This window comes from Pan troglodytes, chromosome 11 (genome assembly GCF_028858775.2).
Source record: "Pan troglodytes isolate AG18354 chromosome 11, NHGRI_mPanTro3-v2.0_pri, whole genome shotgun sequence".
Taxonomy (NCBI): domain Eukaryota; kingdom Metazoa; phylum Chordata; class Mammalia; order Primates; family Hominidae; genus Pan; species Pan troglodytes.
In genome coordinates, this window is record NC_072409.2 from 80,810,367 (window position 1) to 80,836,043 (window position 25,677).

Sequence of the window (25,677 nt, forward strand, 5' to 3'; positions counted from 1 at the left end):
TTTTTGTATTTTTAGTAGAGACGGGGTTTTGTCATGTTGGCCAGGCTGGTCTCAAACTCCTGATCTCAAGTGATCTACCCGCCTCAGCCTCCCAAAGTGCTGGGATTATAGACATGAGCCACCACACCCGGCCCAATAGTTGTTGAAAGAATAAATGAATGAACCCTTTGCACTCTCCTCAAGCTCTCTAAATCATCCCCACCACCTCACTATCAGCTGATAATTTTGCATCCTACTTTACAAAAGAAATCAGTTATCATCTCTCCCTTCCCCATCTCATCTTGACTTTCCCCTTCTTACAGATTCCTTCCCTTCAAGCTACAAAATACTCAAATTTCTTCTTAAGACTACTCTTTTTTTTTTTTTTTTTTTTTTTTTTTTGAGACAGAGTCTTACTTTGTCAACCAGGCTGGAGTGCAATGGTGTGATCTCAGCTCACCACAACCTCTGCTTTCTGGGTTCAAGCATTTCTCCTGCCTTGGCCTCCCAAATAAGTGGGATTATAGGCATGCACCACAATGCCTGGCTAATTTTTTTTTTTTTTTGTATTTTTAGTAGAGATGGGGTTTCACCATGTTGGCCAGACTGGTCTCGAACTCCTGACCTCAAGTGATCCACCCACCTTGGCCCCCCAAAGTGCTGGGATTACAGGCGTGAGCCACCACGCCTGGCCTTTAAGACTACTCTTAACACTACTCTTCACTGAAGAACTTCTGAATGTGTAGCCTACACTTGCTCATTCCACTTCTTTACTGTCCAAATACTCATCAACTACTATAATACACTGCCTGCCCTCACATTACCCAAATGAAACTGTTCTTGTTTTCAAATCCAATGATCTCTTCATTTTTTCCTAAACCTCAACAAGTCTCCTTCACCTCCATCATCTGATCATTCCTTCTTGAAATTCGCTGTACTCTAGGCTACAGACCCTAACACAACACTCTCCATTTTCCTGCAGTTCTGACCACATCTATCAACTCCTCTTCTGCCCATTCCTATACACTGGAGTTCCTTGGCGGCAGCATCAGCCCCTTTTTCTCCTTTCTGACCCTCCATAAGCATTTTAATTCAAGCTAATGTCTTTATTACCAAATACCTGCAACTTCCAAATATTTAACTCTAACAGATTTCTCTACTAAGCTACAAACCTACATTTGGGTTACCATTTTCAAGGATCATCGGCAATGAGACTGATCAACATTCAATTCAATATATCTCACATGTAACTTATCTCACAGATCCCACAAACTCAACGGAACCCAACTTTCCTCCCTCTCTTTGTATTTTCTTCCTCAACTGAGAAGTCTAGGCTGGACACAGGGGCTCATGCCTGTAATCCCAGCACTTTGGGAGGCTGAAGCAGACAGATCGCTTGAGTCCCAGGAGTTCAAGACAAGCCTCAGCCACATGGCAAAACCTTGTCTCTACACAAATGGCGGGGCACGGTGGCTCATGCCTGTAATCCCAGCACTTTGGGAGGCTGAGGCGTGTGGATCACCTAAGGTCAGGAGTTCAAGACCTGGCCGGGCGCGGTGGCTCACGCCTGTAATCCCAGCACTTTGGGAGGCTGAGGCAGGCAGATCACGAGGTCAGGAGATTGAGACTATCCTGGCTAACACGGTGGAACCCCGTCTCTACTAAAAATACAAAAAAAATTAGCCGGGCGTGGTGGCGGGCTCCTGTAGTCCCAGCTACTCGGGAGGCTGAGGCAGAAGAATGGCGTGAACCCGGGACGCAGAGCTTGCAGTGAGCCAAGATCGCGCCACTGCACTCCAGCCTGGGCAACAGAGTGAGACTCCGTCCCAAAAAAAAAAAAAAAAAAAAGGAGTTCAAGACTAGCCTGGCCAACACAGTAAAACCCCATCTCTACTAAAAATACAAGAAATTAGCTGAGCATGGTGGCGCACACCTGTAGTCCCAGTTACTTGGGAGGCTGAGGCAAGAGAATCACTTGAACCCAGGAGGCAGAGGTTGCAGTGAGCCGAGATCGCACTCTGCACTACAGCCTGGAGGACAGAGGGAGACCCTGCCCCCACCAAAAAAAAAAAAAAATTAGCTGGGTGTGGTGGCACACACCTGTAGTTCCAGCTACTCAGGAGGCTAAAGTAGGAGAATCACCTGAGCCCTGGAAGTTGAGGCTGCAGTGAGCTGGGATCAAATCACTGCACTCCAGCCTGGGAAACAGAGTAAGACTATCTCAAAAAAGGTGAGATTCTGTCTCAAAAAAAGAGAGAGAGAGAGAGGTCTAGGAAGACTTTCAGCTCCCTGTCTTAGATGAATAGATACCATAAAGCTGGATGAAGAATATTAATACTGTTTTTATATTAAAATAAGTACTCATTCTAGGCCTGGGACAGTACTAATCACTTTCACAACAATTATGTCAGCAATACTTTGCTATAGGTATTTTCACCATCACTAGTACTACTATCCTAACAAATATATGAATTTTAAAGATGTGGAAATTAAGGTTTAATGAGATGAGGTAATATATGGAAAGGCAGACAACTCACAGCGTTGGAGCTGATATATTCACCAAGCCATGTCTGTCTAAAACCAAAGCTTTTAACATCTACTTTATATCACAGTGGTTAAAGCATAGCAAGAGTATAAGCTGTAAAAATGGGCTAAAGAATACAATCAGATAGATTCTGGCCAGGCACAGTGGCTCATGCCTGTAATCCTAACACTTTGGGAGGCTGAGGCGGGCGGATCACCTGAGCTCAAGAATTTGAGACCAGCCTGGGCAACATGGTGAAACCCCATCTCTACCAAAAATAAAAAAATTAGCCGGGCATGGTGGTGAGGGCCTGTAATCCCAACTACTCGGGAGGCTGAGGCACAAGAATCGCTTGAACCGGGGAGGTGGAGGTTGCAGTGAGCCGAGATAGCACCATCGCACTCCAGCCTGAGCTACAAAGTGAGACTCTGTCCCAAAAAAAAAAAAAAAGATAGATTCTGAAGATTAAGATTACAAAAGGAGAGCACCATTCCAAAGAGTGACATGCTCTCTGGTGTAATTGTGGGAATGGAGGGCTGAAGTGAGGTAGACATACAGGTTTATATCTATCATTTACCCCCCTTTCCTTGGCAAGCAGATTTCCTCTATCCTTTTGCAGACAAAGTCTCTAAAATTTGCTTCATAACTAATTTGGCTCATGTAAGTAATCTAGCCTTTCGAATCATCTTTGCCCCAACTCTAATTATATAAAAGCAATTATCTTCCCACTGTCCAACTGCCAGCCCCTTCTTGGTTGCTAGGCAGATCTCCCTCCCTGCCCTCTAACCTCTTCTCAACATCATTTACAATGAAACGCTATAGAAATCAATAAAGCAAACAGTTGCAAGAGAAAATTGACAGCCCAACGCAATCCACAGGCCTGTCTTCTATAGCTCTAAAGAAGTACTTACTATGGCAAAAGAGAGAACCAAGCAGCAGCAGGAAAACAACACTCTTCTTTTTGGAAACCTGTATTTCCTAATGACTAAGAATTGCTTCTCCCTACTTACAGGATAAAAATAGTTTACACACATACACCTTAGCACAAACTTCCTCCTGTCACATTTTTACCACGTATTTTATCACCACAGGATTCATCAGCACACAAAAAAAAGATTTCATGATTCTTTTTCCTTTGATTCTATTGGCCTTTCTCACACACCCAGTGGATAATTATTTCTGGACATCACACTTGAGAAAGTACATTTCATTTTTACTAAAGATAACAAAAGAATTTTTTAATGTGCTTTATAAAGGTGAACACAACATTTTAACCATATGCTTACATTTTTATTCCATTTCCCAGTAATCAAAGAAAAGACTGCAACAAAACAGGAAATGCAAAGCTGGTTATCTAACCTTCCTCATCCAGAGCAGTTACACCTAATATAGTATATGAAAGGAAACAGGAGAGGGAGGACTAAGAAAGGTTGATTAAAGAGTACAAAAATACAGTTGGATAAATGGAGTAAGATCTAGTATTCGATAGTTCAGTAAGATGATTATAGTTAATTAAAATCTATTGTAGATTTCCAAATAGCCAGAAGAGAATTCCAGTGTTCCCAGTATGAAAGATATTTGAGGTGACAGATATCCTAATTGCCCTGAATTGATCATTAACACATTATATGAATTTATCTAAATATGACACATATCCCCAAAACACATACATCTATGACATATCAATTTAAAAAAAAAAACAAAGGGGCCAGGCATGGTAGCTCACACCTGTAATCTCAGCACTTTGGGAGGCGGAGGCAGGAGGAGGCCTTGAGCCCAGGAGTTTGAGACCTGAGAGCTGCCTGGACAGCATAGTGAGACCCCATCTCTACAAAAAAAAATTAATAAATAAAATTTTAAATGAAGGAAATAGGACTTATTTTTGAAGAGCCATAGAAAAATAAATTTCACAGCTTTTCTGTGGCAGTTCAAATTTCATCAAGAAATTTTAATATATGTTTAATCTAAATCACTCCTGCTATAATTCAAGTGCCTCCAATTTCTCCCCACATAATCTAATCTACACTGTCATGAGATTAAGAAATACATTAAATAAATAAACAATAGTATATGCATCTAACAAGATACTACATAGCAACGAAAATCAATGAACTAACTGCCACACACATCAAGTGGAAGAATCTGACAAACATGTTAATCAAAATAAACTAGCCTGGGGTAGGGAACAGTGGCTCATGCATGTCACCTCAGAACTTCGGGAGTCCCAGAGAGAAGGATTGCTTGAAGCCAGGAGTTCGACACCAGCCTGGGCAACATAGGGAGACCCATCTCTACAAAAAAATTTTCAAAAATTAGCCAGTTGTGGTGGCACATGCTTGTAGTCCCAACTACTTAGGAGATGGAGACGGGAGGATCTCTTGAGCCCAGTAGTTTGAGGCTACAGTGAGCTATGATCACATCACTGCACTCCAGTCTGGGCAATAGAGTGAGACTTCTTTCTTTAAAAAACTATACTTGAGACCAGGCATGGTGGCTCACACCTGTAATCCCAGCACTTTGGGAGGCCAAGGCGGGTGGATCACCTGAGGTCAGGAGTTTGAGACCAGCCTGGCCAACATGGTGAAACCCTGTCTCTACTGAAAATACAAAAATTAGCTGGGTGTGGTGGCAGGCGCCCGTAGTCCCAGCTACTTGGGAGGCTGAGGCAGGAGAATCTCTTGAACCTGGGAGATGGAGGTTACAGTGGGCCAAGATTGAGCCACTGCACTCCAGCCGGGGTAAAAGAATGAGACTCCATCTCAAAAAAAAAGGAGCCAGGCACAGTGGTTCATGCCTGTAATCCCAGCACTTTGGGAGGCTGAGGCGGACAGACCACTTGACCCCACAGGTTCAAGATTAGCCTGGGTAAAGTGACAAAACCCTGTCTCTACAAAAAATACAAAAATTAGCCACGTATGGTGGCACAAGCATACAGTCCCTGCTACTCAGGAGGCTGAGGTGGAAGAATCACCTGAGCTTGGCAAGACTGAGGCTGCAGTGAGCCCTGATTAGCACCATGGCACTCTAGCCTAAGCAACAGAATGAGACCCTGTCTCAAAAAAAAAGAGAAGGTATATATAAAATACCCACAAACTCAAAGACTCTTGCTTTAAATGCTAAAGACAGTGGCTCATGACTATAATCCCAGCATTTTAGGAGGCTGAGGCAGAAGGATTGCTTGAGCCCAAGAGTTCAAGACCAGCCTGGGCAACATAGCAAGACCCCATCTCTAAAAAAATTTTTTTTTAAATTAGCCAAGCATGGTAGTTCACACCTGTAGTCCCAGGTACTCAGAAGGCTGAAATGAGCATATCACTTGATCCCAGGGGGTCGAGGCTGCAGAGAGCCATGTTCGCACCATTGCACTCCAGCCTGGGCAACAGAGCAAGATCCAGTCTCAAAAAACTAATCATAAAATAAGGCTGGGCGTGGTGGCTCACATCTGTAATCCCAACACTTTGGGAGGCCGCAGTGGGCAGATCACTTGAGGTCAGGAGTTAGAGACCAGCCTGGCCAACATGGTGAAACCCCATCTCTACTAAAAATACAAAAATTAGCTAGGCATGGTGGTGGACACCTGTAGTCCCAGCTACTCAGGAGACTGAGTCAGGAGAATCGCTTGAACCTGGGAGGCAGAGGTTGCAGTAAGCTGAGATTGCACCACTGCACTCCAGCCTGGGCAGCAGAACGAGACTCCATCTCAAAAACAAAACAAAAAAAAAACAGTAATAATAACAATGTGAAAATAAATGTTAAAACAAGACAGTGCAGTTATTTCCCTATTCAAGGAAGAACTTAATTTATTCTGCTTATTCCAAATCAGACCTAATAATCCTAATGGATTATTTGAGTTTATATAAGAACACTGTATAACAGACATTTTAAAACCTATCTAGATTCCGTGGCCTCTTATCTACAATACAGATTTGTGTCATAAACATGCACAGAGAAAGAATCCAACAAATATTTACTAATGATACACAGCCCAAACTTTAAACAAACTCAAAGTCTGAAATACACAGCACAGGTAAATAGGATAAAAAATAAGCTTATTGGCCTAAAGAGCCCAACTTTTAGAAACCCCATTTTTAGAAACTAAATTACAGAATACACTACTTATAAGGAACAGAACAGTTTATAACAATAGCATAGCAAAGCAAATTGGTCCTTTCCCCCATCACTGCCTGGCTCACACAAAGCACAATCAACTTCCTGAGGCCCTAAGTGAAAGGAACACAGCCACAGCTCTGCTCTAAGGGCAGGGACTACTAGAATCACGATCGATGGAAGCCCAGCAAAAAGGAGTTAGCTGAGGCAGATGACAATAACATTCAGCGGGGTGTGGCAGGGTGGGAGAAGGAGATGAGAAGTATCTGACCAACCTATATCTATGTCTGAAAACTCTAATATCATTACCATTCCTACTTTCCACAATGGCTGTAAACCGAAATATATTTTTGGACTTTCCCTAGAGTAGAATCAATGCACAATCAACGTGTCTAGTTAGATGGATGACTAATGATAAGCCATGAACTTTTTGAGATGGCTCTGTTACCCAGGCTAGAATGCAGTGGCATGAACATGGCTCACTACACTCTCAATCTCTTGGACTCAAGCCATCCTCCTGCCTCGCCTCCCAAGTAGCTGAGACTACCGGCATGCGTCAACACGCACAGCTAATTTTTAAATATTTTTTTACTAGGAATGGGGTCTTGCTATGTTGCCCAGGCTGGTCTCAAACTCCTGGATGCAAGTGATTCTCTTGCCTCAGCCTCCCAAAGTACTGGGATTACAGGCATGAGCCACCTCACCTGTCCAGTAACGAGTTTTTTAAAGGGCAAATCACAATATAAATCAACTTGGTCCTGTTACCATTCACCAGTGACATTGTTTTGTTCTGTTTTAAAAATGCAGTCGGGCACAGTGGCTCACACCTGTTAATCCCAACACTTTAGGAGACTGAGACAGGCAGATTGCTTGAGCCCAGGAGTTCAAGACCACCCTGGGAAACATAGCAAAACCCTGTCTCTATAAGAAAGCCTGTAGTTCCAGCTACTCAGGAGTCTAAGGTGAGAGCATCACCTGAGGCCAGGGAGGTCAAGGCTGCAGTGAGCCGTGATCATGCCACTGCACCCCAGCCTGGGCAACAGAGTGAAACCCTGTATCAAAAAAAAAAAGCAAGTAATACATGTTCATATGGAAAATAAAATACAAATAAGAAAGAAAAGTACATGGAAATCACAGGTCAAACTTACTTACAAGAGCAGAGTCTTTGGTCTTTTCAACAGGCATAGAAAAATATTACCTGCTGCTGAAGGATCTGCCTCTAATTGAGGATGTTGATCTGAGACACCGAGGCATTTGGTCCAACTGAGTATAATTATATGCCAAAGAAAACAGCAATGAGCAAATTACACATAAAGTCCAGGTGGAAAGCTAATTGGAGATCTCCAAACATATAACAAAAACCATCTATGGAGTGGGAGGAGGGTAAGGACTGAAAACTACCTATTTGGGTATTATGCTGATTACCTGGGTGACAAAATTATCTGTATATGAAACCCCTGCAATATGGCAATATGCAATTTACCCATGTAACAAACCTGCATATGTACCCCTTGAACTTAAAAGTTGGAAAGAAAAAAATTAATAATAAAAAAACTGGTCAGGTGCAGTGGCTCACACCTGTAATCCTAGCATTTTGGGAGGCCAAGGTGGGCAGATCACTTGAGTCCAGAAGTTCAAGACCAGCCTGGGCAAAATAGGGAAATTCCATCCTACAAAAAGTAGAAAAATTAGTCAGGCATGGTGGCATGCACTTGTAGTCCCAGCTACTCAGGAGGCTGAGACGGGAGGACAGATTGAGCCCAGGAGTTTGAGGATGCAGTCAGCCATGATCTTACTACTGCACTCCAGCCTGGGTGACAATGCAAGACCCTGTCTCAAAAATAAAAGCAAATGTTTAAAAACCATCTACAGGCTGGGCGTGGTGGCTCACGCCTGTAATCCCAGCACTCTGGGGGGCCGAGGAGGGCAGATCACAAGGTCAGGAGTTCAACACCAGCCTGGCCAACATAGTGAAACCCCCTTCTCTACTAAAAATACAAAAAAAAAAAAAAAAAAAAAAAAAAATTAGCCAGGCATGGTGGCAGGCACCTGTAATCCCAGCTACTCAAGAGGCTGAAGCAGGATAATTGCTTGAACCCAGGAGGCAGAGGTTGCAGTGAGCAGAGATGGCGCCACTGCACTCCAGCCTGAGCAACAGTGTGAGACTCCATCTCAAAAAAAAAAAAAAAAAAATCTACAAAGATGTTCATTGTAGCACTGTTTGTAATAGTGAAAAGAAAAATATCCTGAATATCATCAATATAAAACTGTTTAAATTATGTATGCTTATATAACAGAATACTCTGCAGCCATTCAAAAGAATGGTATAGACCAGGGTGTCCAACCTTTTGGCTGCCCTGGGCCACAGTGGAAGAAGAATTATCTCGGGCCATGCATAAAATACATTAACACTGGCCAGGCGCTCATGCCTGTAATCTCAGCACTTTGCAAGGCCAAGGCAGGCGGATCATGAAGTAAGGTGATCGAGACCATCCTGGCTAACACGGTGAAACCCTGTCTCTACTAAAAATACAAAAAATTAGCCGGGCGTGGTGATGGGCGCCTGTAATCCCAGCTACTCGGGAGGCTGACAGGAGAATCGCTTGAACCCAGGAGGCAGGGGTTGCAGTGAGCTGAGATCGCGCCACTGCACTCCAGCCTGGGCGACACAGCGAGACTCTGTCTCAAAAAATAAAAATAAAATTAAAAAAAATACACTAACACTAACGATAGCTGACAAATCTCATAATGTTTTAAGAAAGTTTACAAATTTGTGTTGGGCCACATTCAAAGCCGTCTTGGGCCACATGCAGCCCACATGCCACAGGCTGGACAAGCTTGGTTTAGACTCAGATGACCTGACAGGAAAATATATCATTGAGGTTAAAAAACAAAAAAAGCTGAAGAATGCTATGTACATTCAACTGCAGAACCTATATACTCATCTGTAATGAAAATTTCCAGAAGGATAGGTAAGAGACAGTAAACAGTAGTTACCTCTGGGAAGTAAGAATACAGAATGGGGACAAGAGAACTTTTCCTTCTACTTTACACTCTAAACTGTTTCAACCTCTTATCTGTATATTTATCACCTTATAATAAAAACAAAATGAAAACAATGAATTAAAAAGTTAACAATAGTTGGGTGTGGTGGTGTGTTCCTTGTAGTCCCAGCTACTCGTGATGCTGAGAAAAGACAGTTACTTGAGCCCAGGAGTTCAAATCCAGCCTAGGCAACATAGTGAGATCCCATCTTTAAAAAAAAATTAAATTAAAAAAAAAAGTTAGCAATGGTATTGGCAGGTGGTAGGCCCATGGAAATTTTTTTCTTTTTTTGTACTTTTCTGCATTTTCTTAATTTTCTATAATTAGCAATGTATTACCATACACATTTTTTTTTTGAGACAGGGTCTCACTTTGTCACCCAAGCTGGAGTACAGTGGCATAATCTCGGCTCACTGCAACCTTGCCTCCTGGGTTCAAGCAATTCTCATGCCTCAGCCTCCCAAGTAGCTAGGATTACAGGTGAGCACCACCACACCTGGCTAATTTTTGTATTTTTAGTAGAGATGGGGTTTCACCACATTGGCCAGGCTGGTCTCGAACTCATGCCCTCAAGTGATCCACCTGTCTCAGCCTTCCAAAGTGCTGGGATTACAGGCAAGAGCCACCACGACTGGCCTGCATTTATTACTTTTGGGGGGAAAAAATCCATAGTTAAATTATCTAACTATGTTATAAACACTGGGAATAACTATGTTATAAACACTGGGAATTACAAAGAAATATTATGGAAAGGTCTGATTCTAAAAATGCTTATAATTGCTTGGAGAAACTTGGTCGTGAATACCAAGACAATGAAAGTCAAACAAAATCCTTAATTTAGTTTACTGCAGTTGTTCATGTGGCACTGGTCCCTATGGAAGCCCAAAAAAAGTATCAGTATTATAAGTAAAGTTGTGCCAAAACATGTTAAAGACTTATATTTCTTTATACTTATGGAAATATTTAAAGAAAGACTAAGTGAATTCTATAAAAGAGTGGTTTCTTAAAAATTCAAGTCTAGGCCGGGCGCAGTGGCTCACGCCTGTAATCCCAGCACTTTGGGAGGCCGAGGTGGGCAGATCACGAGGTCAGGAGTTTGAGACCAGCCTGGCCAACATGGTGAAACCCCGTCTCTACTAAAAATACAAAAAATTAGCCAGGCATGGTGGCAGGCGCCTGTAATCCCAGCTACCCCAGAGGCTAAGGCAGGAGAATCGCTTGAACCTGGGAGGCAGAAGTTGCAGTGAGCTGAGATCATGCCACTGCACGCCAGCCTGGGCAACAGAGACTCCATCTCAAAAAATTAAAAAAAAAAAAAAATTCAAGTCAATCACCCGCTGAATGGTCAATATCCCCTTTAGAATCCTTACCACTCATTCAATTTCTGTTTAGTGTCAAAAAATCTACATAGCCCATTCCATTTGTTCTGAACAACCCAACTGTTCTTCTTTATGTTAAGCTAAAATCTAATTTCCTGTCATTTTCAACCATTGATCCACACTTGTCCCAGTTCTGTCCTCTGGAATGACAAAAAAAAGGTGATATAACTTCTACAAGACAGTTTTTTAAACAGTCTTCATGTACTATCGTGATCCTCTTCCTCTTAAATCTTCTAGAACTAAATTTCCCATATTCTTCAAATGGTTCGGTTCCTACATGTTTCATTATTCTAATTACTCCCCTCTTAAGATAACCTAGCTTCTCAATATGCTTCTTAGAAGGAAATACCACAGCTGAACACAAAATTCCAGATCTGATCTGACCAGTGCAATTACTTCCTTTGTCTGGGTCACCATAAGCACCACAATACAAGACCAGTTGCAGGCAGCATATGATTCATTTCCAAACTAGTGGCACTGTTCAGACCACAAGTGCTCTGAGGATTTAAAGGAAAGAGATCACTGTGGACTGGGGACCTGAAGAAGTTTTCAACAACAAAAAAAGTAGACTGTTAGCTGGGAAAGTAAGAATACATTTTAGATAGGCAGAAAATATGAAACGAGTATTTCAGGGGGCACAAGTGCAGAACAGAGCAGAGGCAGGAATAAACAAAGTTAGTGCTAGAGCAAAGTCTGCATAAGGATAGGCAAGAATAGAAGGCCGCAAGGCTGGAGTCAGAGTATTGAGAGCCTTAAACCTGCAGGCAATAAGGCATGATTAAAGGGCAAGACAAAATAACTGACTTCTTGAATGAAATGTTTAGGAATGATTAATTCAATACCAGTTTGCCAATTTCTACATCAAGTTAACTACTTTTTGAACTCTGCATAGGAAGTTTCTAATTGATTCTACTCCAAGATGAATTGAAATTGAGTTGTAATAAATATCACTATATAGACTGCTTTCAGAATACAACATTCCTACTGCCAAAATACAATGCAAGGAATGTCATTTTAGAAAGATGTATTTTGTGCTGGGTGCAGTGGATTATGCCTCTAATCCCAGCACTTTGGAAGGCCAAGGCAGGTGGATCACCTGAGGTCAGAAGTTCAAGACCAGCCTAGCCAACACAGTGAAACTCTTGTCTCTACAAAAAATACAAAAATTAGCCGGGCCTGGTGGTTCACTCCTGTAATCCCAGCTGCTCGGGAGGCTGAGGCATGAGAATCACTTGAACCTAGGAGGTGGAGGTTGCAGTGAGCCAAGATCGCAGCACTGCACTCCAGCCTGGGTGACAGAATGAGACTCTGTCTCAAAAAAAGAAAAAGAAATAAAAATAAAGATGTATTTCAATTCATTTCTGTAAGTTTTCCCAAAATGAATACTTTGCCATTCAATGTGAATATCTGCATATAAGGTACCTGTTTGTTTCAGTATTTAAAATCTTCTAGATCTCTATTCAAAAAGACAATGGCCTGCTGATCTCGTTTCTCCAGATTCAAAAAAGAAGAAACTTCACTAAAGTAACATTAAAAAGGAAAGAAGTTAGCTAAATAGCAGAATTTCTAGACAATGAAACCTGCCTGCTATTAAAACAAATGAAAACACCAGTAGTTATATAAATTCAGTTAAATAGGAATTTCTGATTCACGAGTGCTCCTGCCTAAAGAGTCTTTCATAAGGACCAGCTCTGTAATACAGTGTGGCCGTAGAGAATTAAACTGTCCAAGAGACACAACAAAGTCCAACCTCTCCCAAATCCTGCTACTCAGCAGCAGGGATCTAAAGGAATAAATAGATTCCCAGCTGCTGAGAGAAAATGTCTTACTAAAAGCAAAGCAAAATTCTCATTAATGAAAAATCAACCATGAAAGAAGAAAAACTGTATATCTCATAATCCCCGGAAATGGCCAAATCCATTTTGGTTAATGCAGATTCAACAAAATAGTGGAAGAGAACAGAGCAAAGCAGTTTCATCTGCCAGTAGCTGGGGGAAACACCGTTATTGGAGAAATCACAAACAACAACAATGCTTCTAATCTGTAGAGCCAAAAGAAATATGAACTCTCCAGTAAAAGATATCAGGAAAAGGCTCTAGTGAAAGCTCTAGTTGATAAATGCTCTCTCATTCATAATCAAGACACATCAGATATGATAGGCTGTAACCTGAATTTCCCGAGATCAAATTCAATGGCTAATCCAAACCCTGTGTTTTCCTGATCAGATAATCTCTCTGAAGTCACAGTACTTGCATTCATTCAAAACCAGCATTAAGCTTCTACTACGTCAGACACCAGGAATACAAAAACTAATAAGAAACAGTCTCTACCCACATAAAACTTAGTTCGCGTACCATGCCTCATCTTAAACCCCAAAGCTCTTGCTTTAAGATATCTTCTTAGATGGGTCAAGTGTCTCAGGGGAAAAGCAATAATGGCCCTTCACCTTGAGTTACTGTGAGGCAAGCTAAAATAAAAATAAAAATAAATCATACCTCTTATCCTCAAAAGCAGTCACCACATCCTCCCAAGTGGAACAGAAGAATAATCTTAGCCTATACTACCGGTTAGTGTTCAGGGAAGTGGCAGGGGACAAGACAAGCAATAGAAGGGATGTGACAGCTGTACCACTAACGCATTCAAAGTGTGATTAAAAAAACCTGCTACTAAGCATACTGTAGTGTTACGGTGCGAGGAGGAGGAGGAAAAGAATGAGAGGCTGCCCACCATTCACAGGCACCAACCATCCGCGGTCTTCTAACTCGTCCACTCTCACTAGAGAACCCCAGTCACTGTTTAATAGGATCTGAGCCTGCCGTCCAACAACGTTGTCACATGGCTACCAGAATGGAGAGCTAATCGTCCCTTGCAGGAGCTTGAGGGAAAACAAGAAAGTGGAAAGAACTCAAGTGTTTGTAAGTGATTGCCAAAATAATCGACCCCCAAAGCACGGACGGGATGTAAAGTTTGGGTGAGACGGTCACCGGACGTCCACTGGAAGGGTGCGGGGACCTCTACGCCGACACCCCGCCTCCCCGCCTCCCCGCCTCAGTCCGCGCACTCACCGCGCACGCAGAGCAGTGACATGGCCGAGGATAGGGCAAGCCTCTGCCGCGCCCCAGCCGCGCCGGGCTGCTCCCTCTTTCCTCTCAGCAGGTGCCGGGACTGCTCTCGTTACCGGCCCCACGGGTCTGGCAGCTCCTCATGGTCCCGGTCGCAGGTAGCGTCCCGCCGCTGCCTCGGACCCGCCCCAAATCTCACCGTCTGAGGGAACTCCGGGTAGCGGTGAGTACCAGCCGGCAGGCTGGGGACTGGGCGCGGCACAGCGACGCCATCGCTGGGAGGTAGAAGCTGCCGGGACTCCCTCCCGTCATTCCACCCGGGATCCGCGCGAGCGCCTGGGCGGAGCCAACCCGTGGTGCCCCGCCCCCCAGCCAATTAACTCACGCCAGTCCACCGACCCCGCCCCCCCCGCCCGCAAGCACGAAGGAGGCGGGGTCCCCTTCCTCCTTTCTTTCTTGCGATCCTGAAGGAAGCTCCGCCCACTAATCAGGCTTACTGCAGGGAGCAAGGGGTTGACCCTCACTTGTGTGACGCGAGAATGGAAGCCCTCTGTTACTCCTGCATGAGCGGGGCTTCCACCCAAGAACAGATTCTTTTCATTGAAGGATTTCCACTGGACTTTCTTAGAGTCTAGCGGTCATAGCTGACAGCCTGTAATTTTAAGTTAACGAAGTCGCACCGCACAGCAAAGTTAAGTTTTGTTTAGCAACTAGGGCAAAAGACAAAACTGGTGAGCATAAAGTATGTCTGGAGACCTCAGTTCTTATCTAGACCGTTTTTCATGCTCATCATTGTATCTCCAATGTCTGGAATAGTGCCTAGTGTATGGTAATCAGTCCGTAAATATTTACTGAATGAAGGATGGTAACCACGGAGGGATTGTGAGTGGAGATACCTCTGATCTTTGACAAATCTCCTATCGGTGCTTGGTACCAACATGAGCTAACTCCATGGCTCAAACCAACAGGACAATTTGCTAAGGTCTGGGAGCACCCCCTCCAGAGAATCCCTGATCTCCCAAAATTTGGTCGAGATCTAAAGTTCATTTTGTTGTACAACTCCCTTTATTATTATTATTATTATTATTATTATTATTATTATTATTTTGGAGTTTTACTTGCTTCCAACAAGGAAGGCAAGTTTTCCTGCTTCCATGACTAGGGAAGGCAGGTAACTCCTTTATGGAGTTTGAGCTCACTTCCAACAGGGAAGATGAGGGGTTTTTTTTCCTACTTCTGGGATGGTAGACAGCCGTTTTCAGCCTGAGACGCACCCGTAGGTAAGTAGCTGAATAGGGATTTTTGTCTTGGCTAAAGTTAACAACCAGCTGGTCTTAATTTCTGCTTACCATTAGAGTGCTCAGTGATCATATTGTTGGTTTTTTGTTTGTTTGTTTGTTTGTCTTTTTCCCATTGACCAACTCTACTTCACTTGGTCAAATCCAAGTGAGAATTCCAAATTATGGGTAACAAGGCCTATCTAATTTGAGTAAAATTCCTCACAGCTGCAAAAGAAAAAACAAACAGAAAACAAAAACCATCTATTTGGTTTCTGTGTTTGCTTCCTGGTCTTAAAAATTAAACTGTTCTTAGGCCGGGCGCGGTGGCTCACGCCTGTAATCCTAGCACTTTGGGAGGCCGAGGCGGGCGGATCACGAGGTCAGGAGTTCAAGGCCAGCCTGGCCAACATAGTGAAACCCTGTCTCTACTGAAAATACAAAAAAAATTAGCCGGGCATGGTGGCGGGTGCCTGTAATCCCAGCTACTCGGGAGGCTGAGGCAGGAGAATCGCTTGAACCAGGAGGCGCAGGTTGCAGTGAGTGGAGATCGAGCCACTGCACTCCAGCCTGAGCTACAGTGTGAGACTCTGTATCAAATTTAAAAAAAAAAAAATTCAATTGTTCTTTTGTTTACTTTTCTTCCACCCTATACCTCCTTCACCCTTTGCCATCTGCATTACCAAAAAATCGAGAGAAGGCTTCTAATGACTTGAACCTCTTTAAAGAATTTAGGCCGGGCGCCGTGGCTCACGCCTGTAATCCCAGCACTTTGGGAGGCCGAGGTGGGCGGATCACGAGGTCAGGAGTTCGAGACTCAGCCTCGCCAACATGATGAAACCCTGTCTCGACTAAAGATACAAAAAAAGTTAGCCAGGCATGGTGGCACGTGCCTGTAATCCCAGCTACTCAGGAGGCAAAGGCAGGAGAATCACTTGAACCTGGGAGGCGGAGGTTGCAGTGAGCTGAGATCGTGCCATTGCACTCCAGCCTGGGTGACAGGGCAAGACTCTATCTCAAAAAAAAAAAAAAAGAATTTAGAACAAAGGTGCCACTCACCCCCTTTTGGGGTGTTCTCTTGTCTTTGTGGGATTTCAAGAGTCATGGGCAGATTCTTCTTAGGTCTAAAGCTCTGTTTTCCTGTATTGCATGACCTGACCTCTTTGGCTTTGGGTGCCAGAGATGACCTTGCACTGTGAGAGGATTTGACCTTGGTGTGTATATTGTTGGAAAAGAGCTACAAAGTTACGGGCAGCTGAGCACAGTTTATAGGAAGTGGTTTTGGCTGTTTCCTTTTTTTTTTTTTTTTTTTTTTAATTTTCTCTCCTAGGAAGTCGTTGTTTAAGAATCCTAATTCTAGGCCAGGTGCGGTGGTTCACACCTGTAATCCCAGCACTTTGGGAGGCTGAGGCGGGCGGACCACTTGACCCCACAAGTTCAAGATTAGCCGGGCGTGGTGGTGTGCACCTGTAATCCCAGCTATTCGAAGGCTGAGGTAGGGCAATTGCTTGAACCAGGGAGGTGGAGGTTGCACTGTGCCGAGATGGTGCCACTGCACTCAGCCTGGGCGACAGAGCGAGACTCCATCTCAAAAAAAAAAAAAAAAAAAAAATCCTAATTCTAGTTTGGAGATCCGTTCTGAAGGATCCTTTATATTGCTTTTTCTCCCAACATTAATCTCAATTCCATTTGTCTGTGTGCATTTGCATGAGGAACTGAACTGTTGCTTTCATAGGTATATCAGAGACTGAGTTTTCTCAGCTCCAAAAAGAAAGGGCATTTGCCCCTCCCAACTGAAAGGTGCCCCTGAGTGACTGGGGACCTTGTGGGAGTGTCTGAAAGGTTGACCCCGAACGATGTGCAGTGGTCCTGCAGGGAAATCCCCAACAAAAATTAATTTAGGCCAGGTGCGGTCACACACACATAATCCTAGCATTTCAGGAGGCCGAGGCAGGCAGATCACTTGAGGTCATGAGTTCAAGACCAAGCCTGACAAACATAGCAAAACCGCATCTCTACTAATAATACAAAAATTAGCCAGGTGTAGTGGTGCGTGGCTGTAACCCCAGTTGCTTAGGAGACTGAGACGTAAGAATTGCCCGAACCCAGGAAGTGGAGGTTGCAGTGAACCAAGATTATGCCACTGCACTCCAGCCGGGGCAACAGAGTAAGACCTTGTCTCAAAAAAAATATATATATATATATATTTAATTTAAAAACTGGCTCATCCAGGAAACACATTGAAGGGCTGATCACCCAGTGTTGTGAGCCCTCTCAGAAGTCATAAACCTCTGGAGAGAGAAACTGAGACATGTAAGAGGGTGGAAACCATTCAGCGGTGGCACATTGTGGAGTCCTGCCCACAAGCAGCACGTGATGATCCACCACACAGAAACTCTAAGCCACAGCTCAGTTTCTCCTTTTAAGAAAAAAAGAAGTGGAAAACAAATAATCTAAGAATGAGAAGAAAACAAGGAGAATGACCCTCTTTTGAGCACTCTGTAGGTTTTATGGCACCTCTACTGCCAAAGTTTATGTAAAATGGAAAAAATATGGTCTTTGTGCACATTTACATTAAGGAAAAAGAGCCCTAAGGTCGACCTACTAATTATAGAGTTCCTAAGACCTCTTTTCTCTATTCTTTTCTGCCTGCTCTAAATCTGCCATTATTTTCTGTTAAGATAAAAACCGCAGTTTAGATCCAACAAGTTCTTTTTGCAAACCGGTAAATTTGAATTTATCTCATAGCTAAAAGTTCTGAAGTAAAAGCTATAGGATGTGTGTGTGTGTGTGTGTGTGTGTGTGTGTGTATTTAAAAGGCTTTTATAATTTCTATAATTTTATGTTTAATTGGCCATTAAATCTGTTTCAATTTCCGTCTAGCACACCAGACTTTTTCTCTCCACACTTTATAATGTAAATTTTGCTGTTTGGAGTTCACCTGAGTAGTTTTCTTTAATATGCAAATTTAAGGCTATTTAGCTGACAACTGCCTAGGGTTGTGAAACAGGTTATCAAGAATCTGAAAGTAGGGGGGAGGGAGGAGGGGAAAAAAAGAATCTGAAAGCCTAAGGAAAAAAGACGTTTTTTATGAATCTATAAGAGGTACCTCTAGGCCAGGTGCAGTGGTTCACGCCTGTAATCCCAACACTCTGGGAGGCCAAGGTGGGCAGATCACCTAAGGTCAAGAGTTCGAGACCAGCCTGGCCAACATGGTGAAACCTGTCTCTACTAAAAATACAAAAATAGCCAGGCGTGGTGGCACATGCCTGTAGTCCCAGCTACTCGGGAGGCTGAAGCAGAAGTATCACTTGAACCCAGCGGGTAGAAGTTGCAGTGAGCTGAGATCATGCCATTGCACTCCAGCCTGGGTGACAAGAGAAAAACTCTGTCTCAAAAAAAAAAAAAAAAAAAAAAAGATGTACCTCTATCAGCATGCCTAATGTGTCTATGTATTTATGTGTTGTGTACACAATGTTTCACTACTGAAAATATATAAAAGAGCTCTAATTAATTGGTGTAAGAAAATAAAAGTGCTTAAATCAAACACTTATTCAGGAAAAAATAAAATAGTCAAATGCTTTTTCAAGTTTACATAACTTAAGTAAAATCTTTACTAATGTTGATGAAAAAAGTCAAACTCTGTAAAATATTTGAAGAGATTTATTCTGAGCCAAATATGAGTAACCATGGCCCATGACACAGCCCTCAGGAGGTCTTGAGAACATGAGCCCCAGGTAGTTGGGGTGCAGCTTGGTTTTATAAATTTTTGGGAGGCATGAGACATCAATCAAATACATTTAAGAAATACATTGGTTTGGTCCAGAAAGATGGAACAACTCAAAGGGGGGCTTCCAGACTATAGGTAAACTTAAACATTTTCTGGTTGAAAATTGGTTGAGTTTGTCTAAAGACCAGGGATCATAGAAAGGAAATATTTAGGTTAAGAAAAAACACTGTGGAGACCAAGGTTCTCTTGAAGTCTTATAGTGGCTGCCCTTAGAGACAATAGATGACAAATATTTCCAATTCAGATCTTCAAAGGGTGCTAGACTTTTAGTTAATCTCTTTAGGATTGAGAGGGCCTGAAAGAAAAAGATTTAGCTATGTTAATAGAGATTCTTTATATATGCACATTTTACCCCACAAAGGACAGCTTTGCAGGCCATTTCAATAGATGGCAAAGAAACATGATTTAAGGTAAAATATTTTGTTTTGCTTCCTTGTCTCATAATGTTATGCCACAGTCAGGTTGGAAAGTAAGTCACAATATATAGGGTTAAGTAAAAACCATCTAATAATTTATTATTTGTAGGGCATGACTCCCCAGAACCCTTACACAGGAATTTGAGCAAGATATAAAATCAGAATTTAGTCCTCACTAAGCTAGGTTTAAAATTATTGTTACATTAATGTTAGAAATGTCTTAGGAATTGCCAGCATACATTTTTGTTTGTGTCAGGCCTCTGAGCCCCAGCCTGCACCTACACATCCAGAAGACCTGAGGAAGCTGAAGAACCACGAAAGAAGTGAAAATGGCCAGTTCCTGCCTTAACTGATGACATTAGCTTGTGAAATTCCTTCTCCTGGACAATGAGTCTCAAAAGCTCCCCCACTGAGCACCTTGTGACCCCCACCCCTGCCGCAAGAGGACAACCCCCTTTGACTGTAATTTTCCACTACCTACCCAAATCCTATAAAATTGCCCCAACCCTAACTCCCTTTGCTAACTCTCTTTTCCGACTCACCCCGCCTGCACCCAGGTGATTAAAAAGCTTTATTGCTCACACAAAGCCTGTTTGGTGGTCTCTTCACACGGACGCACTTGACATTTGGTGCCGAAGACCCAGGACAGGGAGACTCCTTCGGAAGACAGGTCCCCTGTCCTCACCATCACTCCATGAGGAGATCCACCTAAGACCTCGGGTCCTCAGACCAGCCCAAGGAATACCTTACCAACTTCAAATCGGGTAAGCGGTCTTTTCACTCTCTTCTCTAGCCTCTCTTGCTACCCTTCAATCTCCCTGTCCTTCCAATTCCAGTTCATTTTCCTCTCTAGTAGAGACAAAGGAGACACATTTTATCTGTGGACCCAAAACACCAGCGCTGGTCATGGACTTGAGAAAACAGACTTCCCTTGGTGTTTGATCATTGCGGGGATGCCTGCCCTGATCATTCACCCACATGCCATTGGTGTCTGATCACCGTGGGGACGCCTGCCTTGGTCATTCACCTACATTCCCTTAGTGGCAAGTCAATTGCAGGGATGCCTGCTTTGGCCGCTCACCCACATTGCAGTCCAGGGCTGCTCACCACCGCCCTACTTCTCCGTGTCTCTACCTTTCTATGGGCAACATTCCGCCCTCCATTCCCCCTTCTCCCTTAGCCTGTGTTCTCAAGAACTTAAAACCTCTTCAATTCGCACCTGACCTAAAAACCTAAATGCCTTATTTTCTTCTGCAATACCACTTTGCCCCAATACAAACTCAACAATGGTTCTAAATGGCCAGAAAACAGCACTTTCGATTTCTCCATCCTACAAGATCTAGATAGTTTTTGTTGTAAAATTAGGCAAATGGTCTGAGGTGCCTGACATCCAGGCATTCTTTTACACATCGGTCCCTCCCTAGTCTCTGCTCCCAGTGCGACTTGTCCCAAATCTTTCTTTCTCTCCTGTCTGTTCCTTCAGTCTCCACCCCAAGCTAAGTCCTTTAAATCCTCCTTTTCTACGGACCCATCTGACCTCTCCCCTCCTCTCCCCTCCTCCCAGGTGGCTCCTCGCCAGGCTGAGCCAGGTCCCAATTCTTCTTCAGCCTCTGTTCCCTGACCCTATAATCCTTCTATCACCTCCCCTTCTGACGCCCAGTCCGGCTCACAGTTTTGTTCCGCGACTAGCCCTCCCCCAACTGCCCAACAATTTCCTCTTAGAGGGGTGGCTGGAGCTGAAGTCATAGTCAAGGTTAATGCTCCTTTTTCTTAGCTGACCTCTCCCAAATCAGTTAGCATTTAGGCTGTTTTTCATCAGATATAAAAACCCAGCCCAGTTCATGGCCCGTTTGGCAAAATCCCTTAGACGCTTTATTGCCCTAGACCCAGAGGGTCCAGAAGGCCGTCTTATTCTCAATATGCATTTTATTACCCCATCCACTCCCGACATTAGAAAAAGCTCCAAAAATTATATTCCGGCCCTCAAACCCCACAACAGAACTTAATTAACCTCGCCTTCAAGGTGTACAATGATAGAAAAGAGTTGCAATTACTTGCCTCCACTGTGAGAGAAACCCCAGCCACATCTCCAGCACACAAGAACTTCCAAATGCCTAAACCGCAGAGGCCAGGCCTTACTATAGGACCTCCTCCCTCAGGATCTTGCTTCAAGTGTCGGAAATCTGGCCACGGGGCCAAGGAATGCCCACAGCCCGGGATTCCTCCTAAGCCGTGTCCCATCTGTGTGAGACCCCATTGGAAATCGGACTGTCCAACTTGCCCGGCAGCCACTCCCACAGCCCCTGGAACTCTGGCCCAAGGCTTTCTGACTGACTCCTTCCTAGATCTTCTTAGCTTAGCGGCTGAAGACTGAAACTGCCCGATTGCCTCGTAAGCCTCCTGGACCATCACAGACACTTTGGGTAACTCTTACAGTGAAGGGTAACTCTGTCCCCTTCTTAATCAATACAGAGGCTACCCACTCCACATTACCTTCTTTTCAAGGGGCTGTTTCCCATGCCTCCATAACTGTTGCAGGTATTGACGGCCAGGCTTCTAAACCTCTTAAAACTCCCCAACTCTGGTGCCAACTTGGACAATATTCTTTCATGCACTCTTTAGTTATCCCCACCTGCCCAGCTCCCTTATTAGGTTGAGACGTTTTAACTAAATTATCTGCTTCCCTGACTATTCCTAGGCTACAGCCATACCTCATTGCTGCCCTTTTTCCCAGTTCAAAGCCTATTTTGCTTTCACTTGGACTGACCCTGACACCCATCAGACTCAGCAACTTACCTGGGCTGTACTGTGCAAGGCTTCATTGACAGCCCCCATTACTTCAGTCAAGCCATTTCTCATGATATGCTTTCTTTCCATCCATCTGCTTCTCACCTTATTGAACATTTTGACAACCTTCTACGTTATAGCCCCTCCTACACATCTTCCCAACAGGACACTCTCTTGCTCTTCCAACATCTGTTCACGAAAGGACATTGCACATTCCCCTCCAAAGCCCAAATTTCTTCCTCATTCATTACCTGTCTTGACATAATTCTTCATAAAAACACATGTGTTCTCCCTGCTGATCGTGTCCAGCTAATCTCCCAAACTCCAACCCCTTCTACAAAGCAACAACTCCTTTCCTTCCTAGGCATGGTTAGGTACTTTCGCCTTTGGATACCTAGTTTTACCATCCTGACTAAACCATTATATAAACTCACAAAAGAAAACCTAGCTGACCCCATAGATCCTAAATCCTTTCCCCACTCCTCTTTCCATTCCTTAAAAACAGCCCTAGAAGCTACTCCCACACTAGCTCTCCCTAACTCATCCCAACTCTTTCATTACACACAGCCGAAGTGCAGGGCTGTGTAGTTGGAATTCTTTTTTTTTTTTTTTTTTTTTTTGAGACAGAGTCTCAGTGTCTCCCAGGGTGGTGTGCAATGGTGCAATCTTGGCTCACTGCAAGCTCCGCCCCCTGGGTTTATGCCATTCTCCTGCCTCAGCCTCCCAAGTAGCTGGGACTACAGGCACCCGCCACCACACCCAGCTAATTTTTTTTTTTTTTTTTTGTATTTTTAGTGGAGACAGGGTTTCACCATGTTCACCAGGATGGTCTCGATCTCCTGACTTCGTGATCCACCTGCCTCAGCCTTCCAAAGTACTGGGATTACAGGCGTGAGCCACCATACCTGGCCACGGTTGGAATTCTTACACAAGGACTGGCACCGCGCCCTGTAGCTCCTCTATCACTCCCAACTATTCTTCTTCTGAAAACCTGCTCTACCAGATTTCATAATTTTTATTTTACTCTGTGGAAAGTTCATTCTTCCTGCCTCACAAGCCCAGTCTATTCTCTCTTCCCTTCATGACCATTTCCATGTAGGATATAAGCTTCTGGCTCACCTCCTACAGCCCCTCATTTCCTTCCCATCATGGAAATCCATCCTTAAAACCATCACTTCTCAATGCTCTGCCTGCCATGCCACCAGCCCCTAAGGTTTTCTCAGGCCTCCTCCTTTTCCTACACATCAGGCTCGTGGATTTACTCCAACACAAGATTGGCAGATTGACTTTACTCATATGCCCTGTGTTCGTTGGACAGCCAGCCTGATCTCTCCTCTTCCTCCTAGAAGTTGCAAGTACTCTCCCCTACTTCCTTTAAACACACTTGCATTTCTGAAGAACAGTAATAACCCTTATGAGCCTAATACATCCCTTCATTCTATTAGGTCTATTCATCCTTACCCTACTTTTTGCAACAGGGCTTTATGCAGTCACCCCCGCTACTTGGACTGTACCCCAAAAACTTGTCATCCCTACTATCTTCTATCTAGTCATACTCCTATTCACCATTCTCAACTACTCATAAATGCCCTGCTCTTGTTTACACTGCTGGTTTACACTGTTTCTCCAAGCCATCACAGCTGATATCTCCTGGTGCTATCCCCAAACCACCACTCTTGACTCCCTCTTGGAGTTGTTAGATGATCTTTGCTGGCAGGGCACCCTCCAATACTTTCACCCTGATGAAGTTCTATTCTTTACTTTTATACTCACTCTTATTCTCATTCCTATTCTTATGCCACCCTCTACCTCTCCCCAGCTATCTCCACCACACTATCAATCTCACTGTCTCTCTCCTAGCCATTTCTAATCCTTCTTTAACAAACAATTGCTGGCTTTGCATTTCTCTTTCCTCTAAAACCACTGAGGCCTCGACTTACTCACTGCTGAAAAAGGAGGACTTTTCATATTTCTAAATGAAGAGTGTTGTTTTTACCTAAATCAATCTGGCCTAGTACATGACAACATAAAAAAAAAAAAAAACCCTCAAGGATAGAGCCCAAAACTCACCAACCAAGCAAATAATCACGCTGAACCCCCTTGGGCACTCTCTAATTGGATGTCCTGGGTCCTCCCAATTGTTAGTCCTTTAATACCTGTTTTTCTCCTTCTCTTATTTGGACCTTGTGTCTTCCGTTTAATTTCTCAATTCATACCAAACCACATCCAGGCCATCACCAATCATTCTATACGACAAATGCTGATTCTAACAACCCCATGATATCACCCCTTACCCCAAAATCTTTCTTCAGTTTAATTTCTCCCACTCTAGGTTCCTACACCGCCCATAATCCCGCTCAAAGCAGCCCTGAGAAACATCGCCCATTTTCCCTCCATACCACCCCCAAAAATTTTCACCACCCTAACACTTCACCACTGTTTTGTTTTGTTTTACTTATTAATATAAAAAGACAGGAATGTCAGGCCTCTGAGCCCAAGCCTGCACCTGTACATCCAGATGGACTGAGGAAACTGCAGAACCACAAAAGAAGTGAAAATGGCCAGTTCCTGACTTAACTGATGACATTACCTTGTGAAATTCCTTCTCCTGGACAATGAGTCTCAGAAGTTCCCCACTGAGCACCTTGTGACCCCCACCCCTGCCCGCAAGAGAACAACCCCCTTTGAGTGTAATTTTCCACTACCTACCCAAATCCTATAAAACTGCCCCACCCCTAACTCCCTTTGCTGACTCTTTTTCTGACTCAGCCCACCTGCACCCAGGTGATTAAACAGCTTTTTTGCTCACACAAAGCCTGTCTGGTGATCTCTTCACACTGACACACTTGACAGTTTGCATTTATTAATCAAGGAATTTCAGACTTATCCCTGCCAAATACTGTAAGGTGTCAAAATTTGGCATAGGGTTTACAAAACTATAAACCTAGCCCAAAATGGAATAATCTTTGCTTCTGTGGCAAGGCACGGTGGCTCACACCTGCAATCACAGCACTTGGGGAGGCTGAGGTAGGTGGATCACCTGAGGTCAGGAGTTTGAGACTGGCCTTGCCAGTATAGCAAAACTCCATCTCTACTCAAAATACAAAAATTAGCCAGGCTTGGTAGCAGGTGCCTGTAATCCCAGCTACTTGGGAAGCTGAGGTAGGAGAATCTCTTGAACCCAGGAGGCAGATATTGCAGTCAGTTGAGATTGAGATTGAGCAGTGCTCGTAGAGCTGGAGCCCTGGCTCTGCAGCTGTGGTTTGGGCAGCTACAGCAGACCAAGGAGCTCCCATCCCAACTCAGAAGGT

General features: G+C 43.8%; 1 protein-coding gene and 1 long non-coding RNA gene across 6 annotated transcripts in view; one reads left to right on the plus strand and one right to left on the minus strand.

Moving 5' to 3' along the window:
* The window catches only part of UNC13B (unc-13 homolog B), a 243,450-nt gene extending 228,865 nt beyond the window's left edge, over nt 1-14,585 (minus strand). For all 5 annotated transcript variants that reach the window (XM_016960803.4, XM_054658820.2, XM_016960802.4 and 2 more), the window contains exon 1: nt 14,100-14,585. In XM_016960803.4, coding sequence (XP_016816292.1) covers nt 14,100-14,121 — 22 coding nt within the window. In that variant the 5' untranslated portion in view covers nt 14,122-14,585. The remainder of the gene's footprint in view (nt 1-14,099) is intronic.
* On the plus strand, nt 14,224-25,180 carry LOC107976646 (uncharacterized). Its single transcript, XR_010148955.1, has 4 exons — nt 14,224-14,319; nt 19,836-20,041; nt 20,137-20,343; nt 24,838-25,180. It is a non-coding gene; the product is annotated as an uncharacterized LOC107976646 (long non-coding RNA).
* The last annotated feature ends 497 nt before the right edge of the window (nt 25,181-25,677 follow it).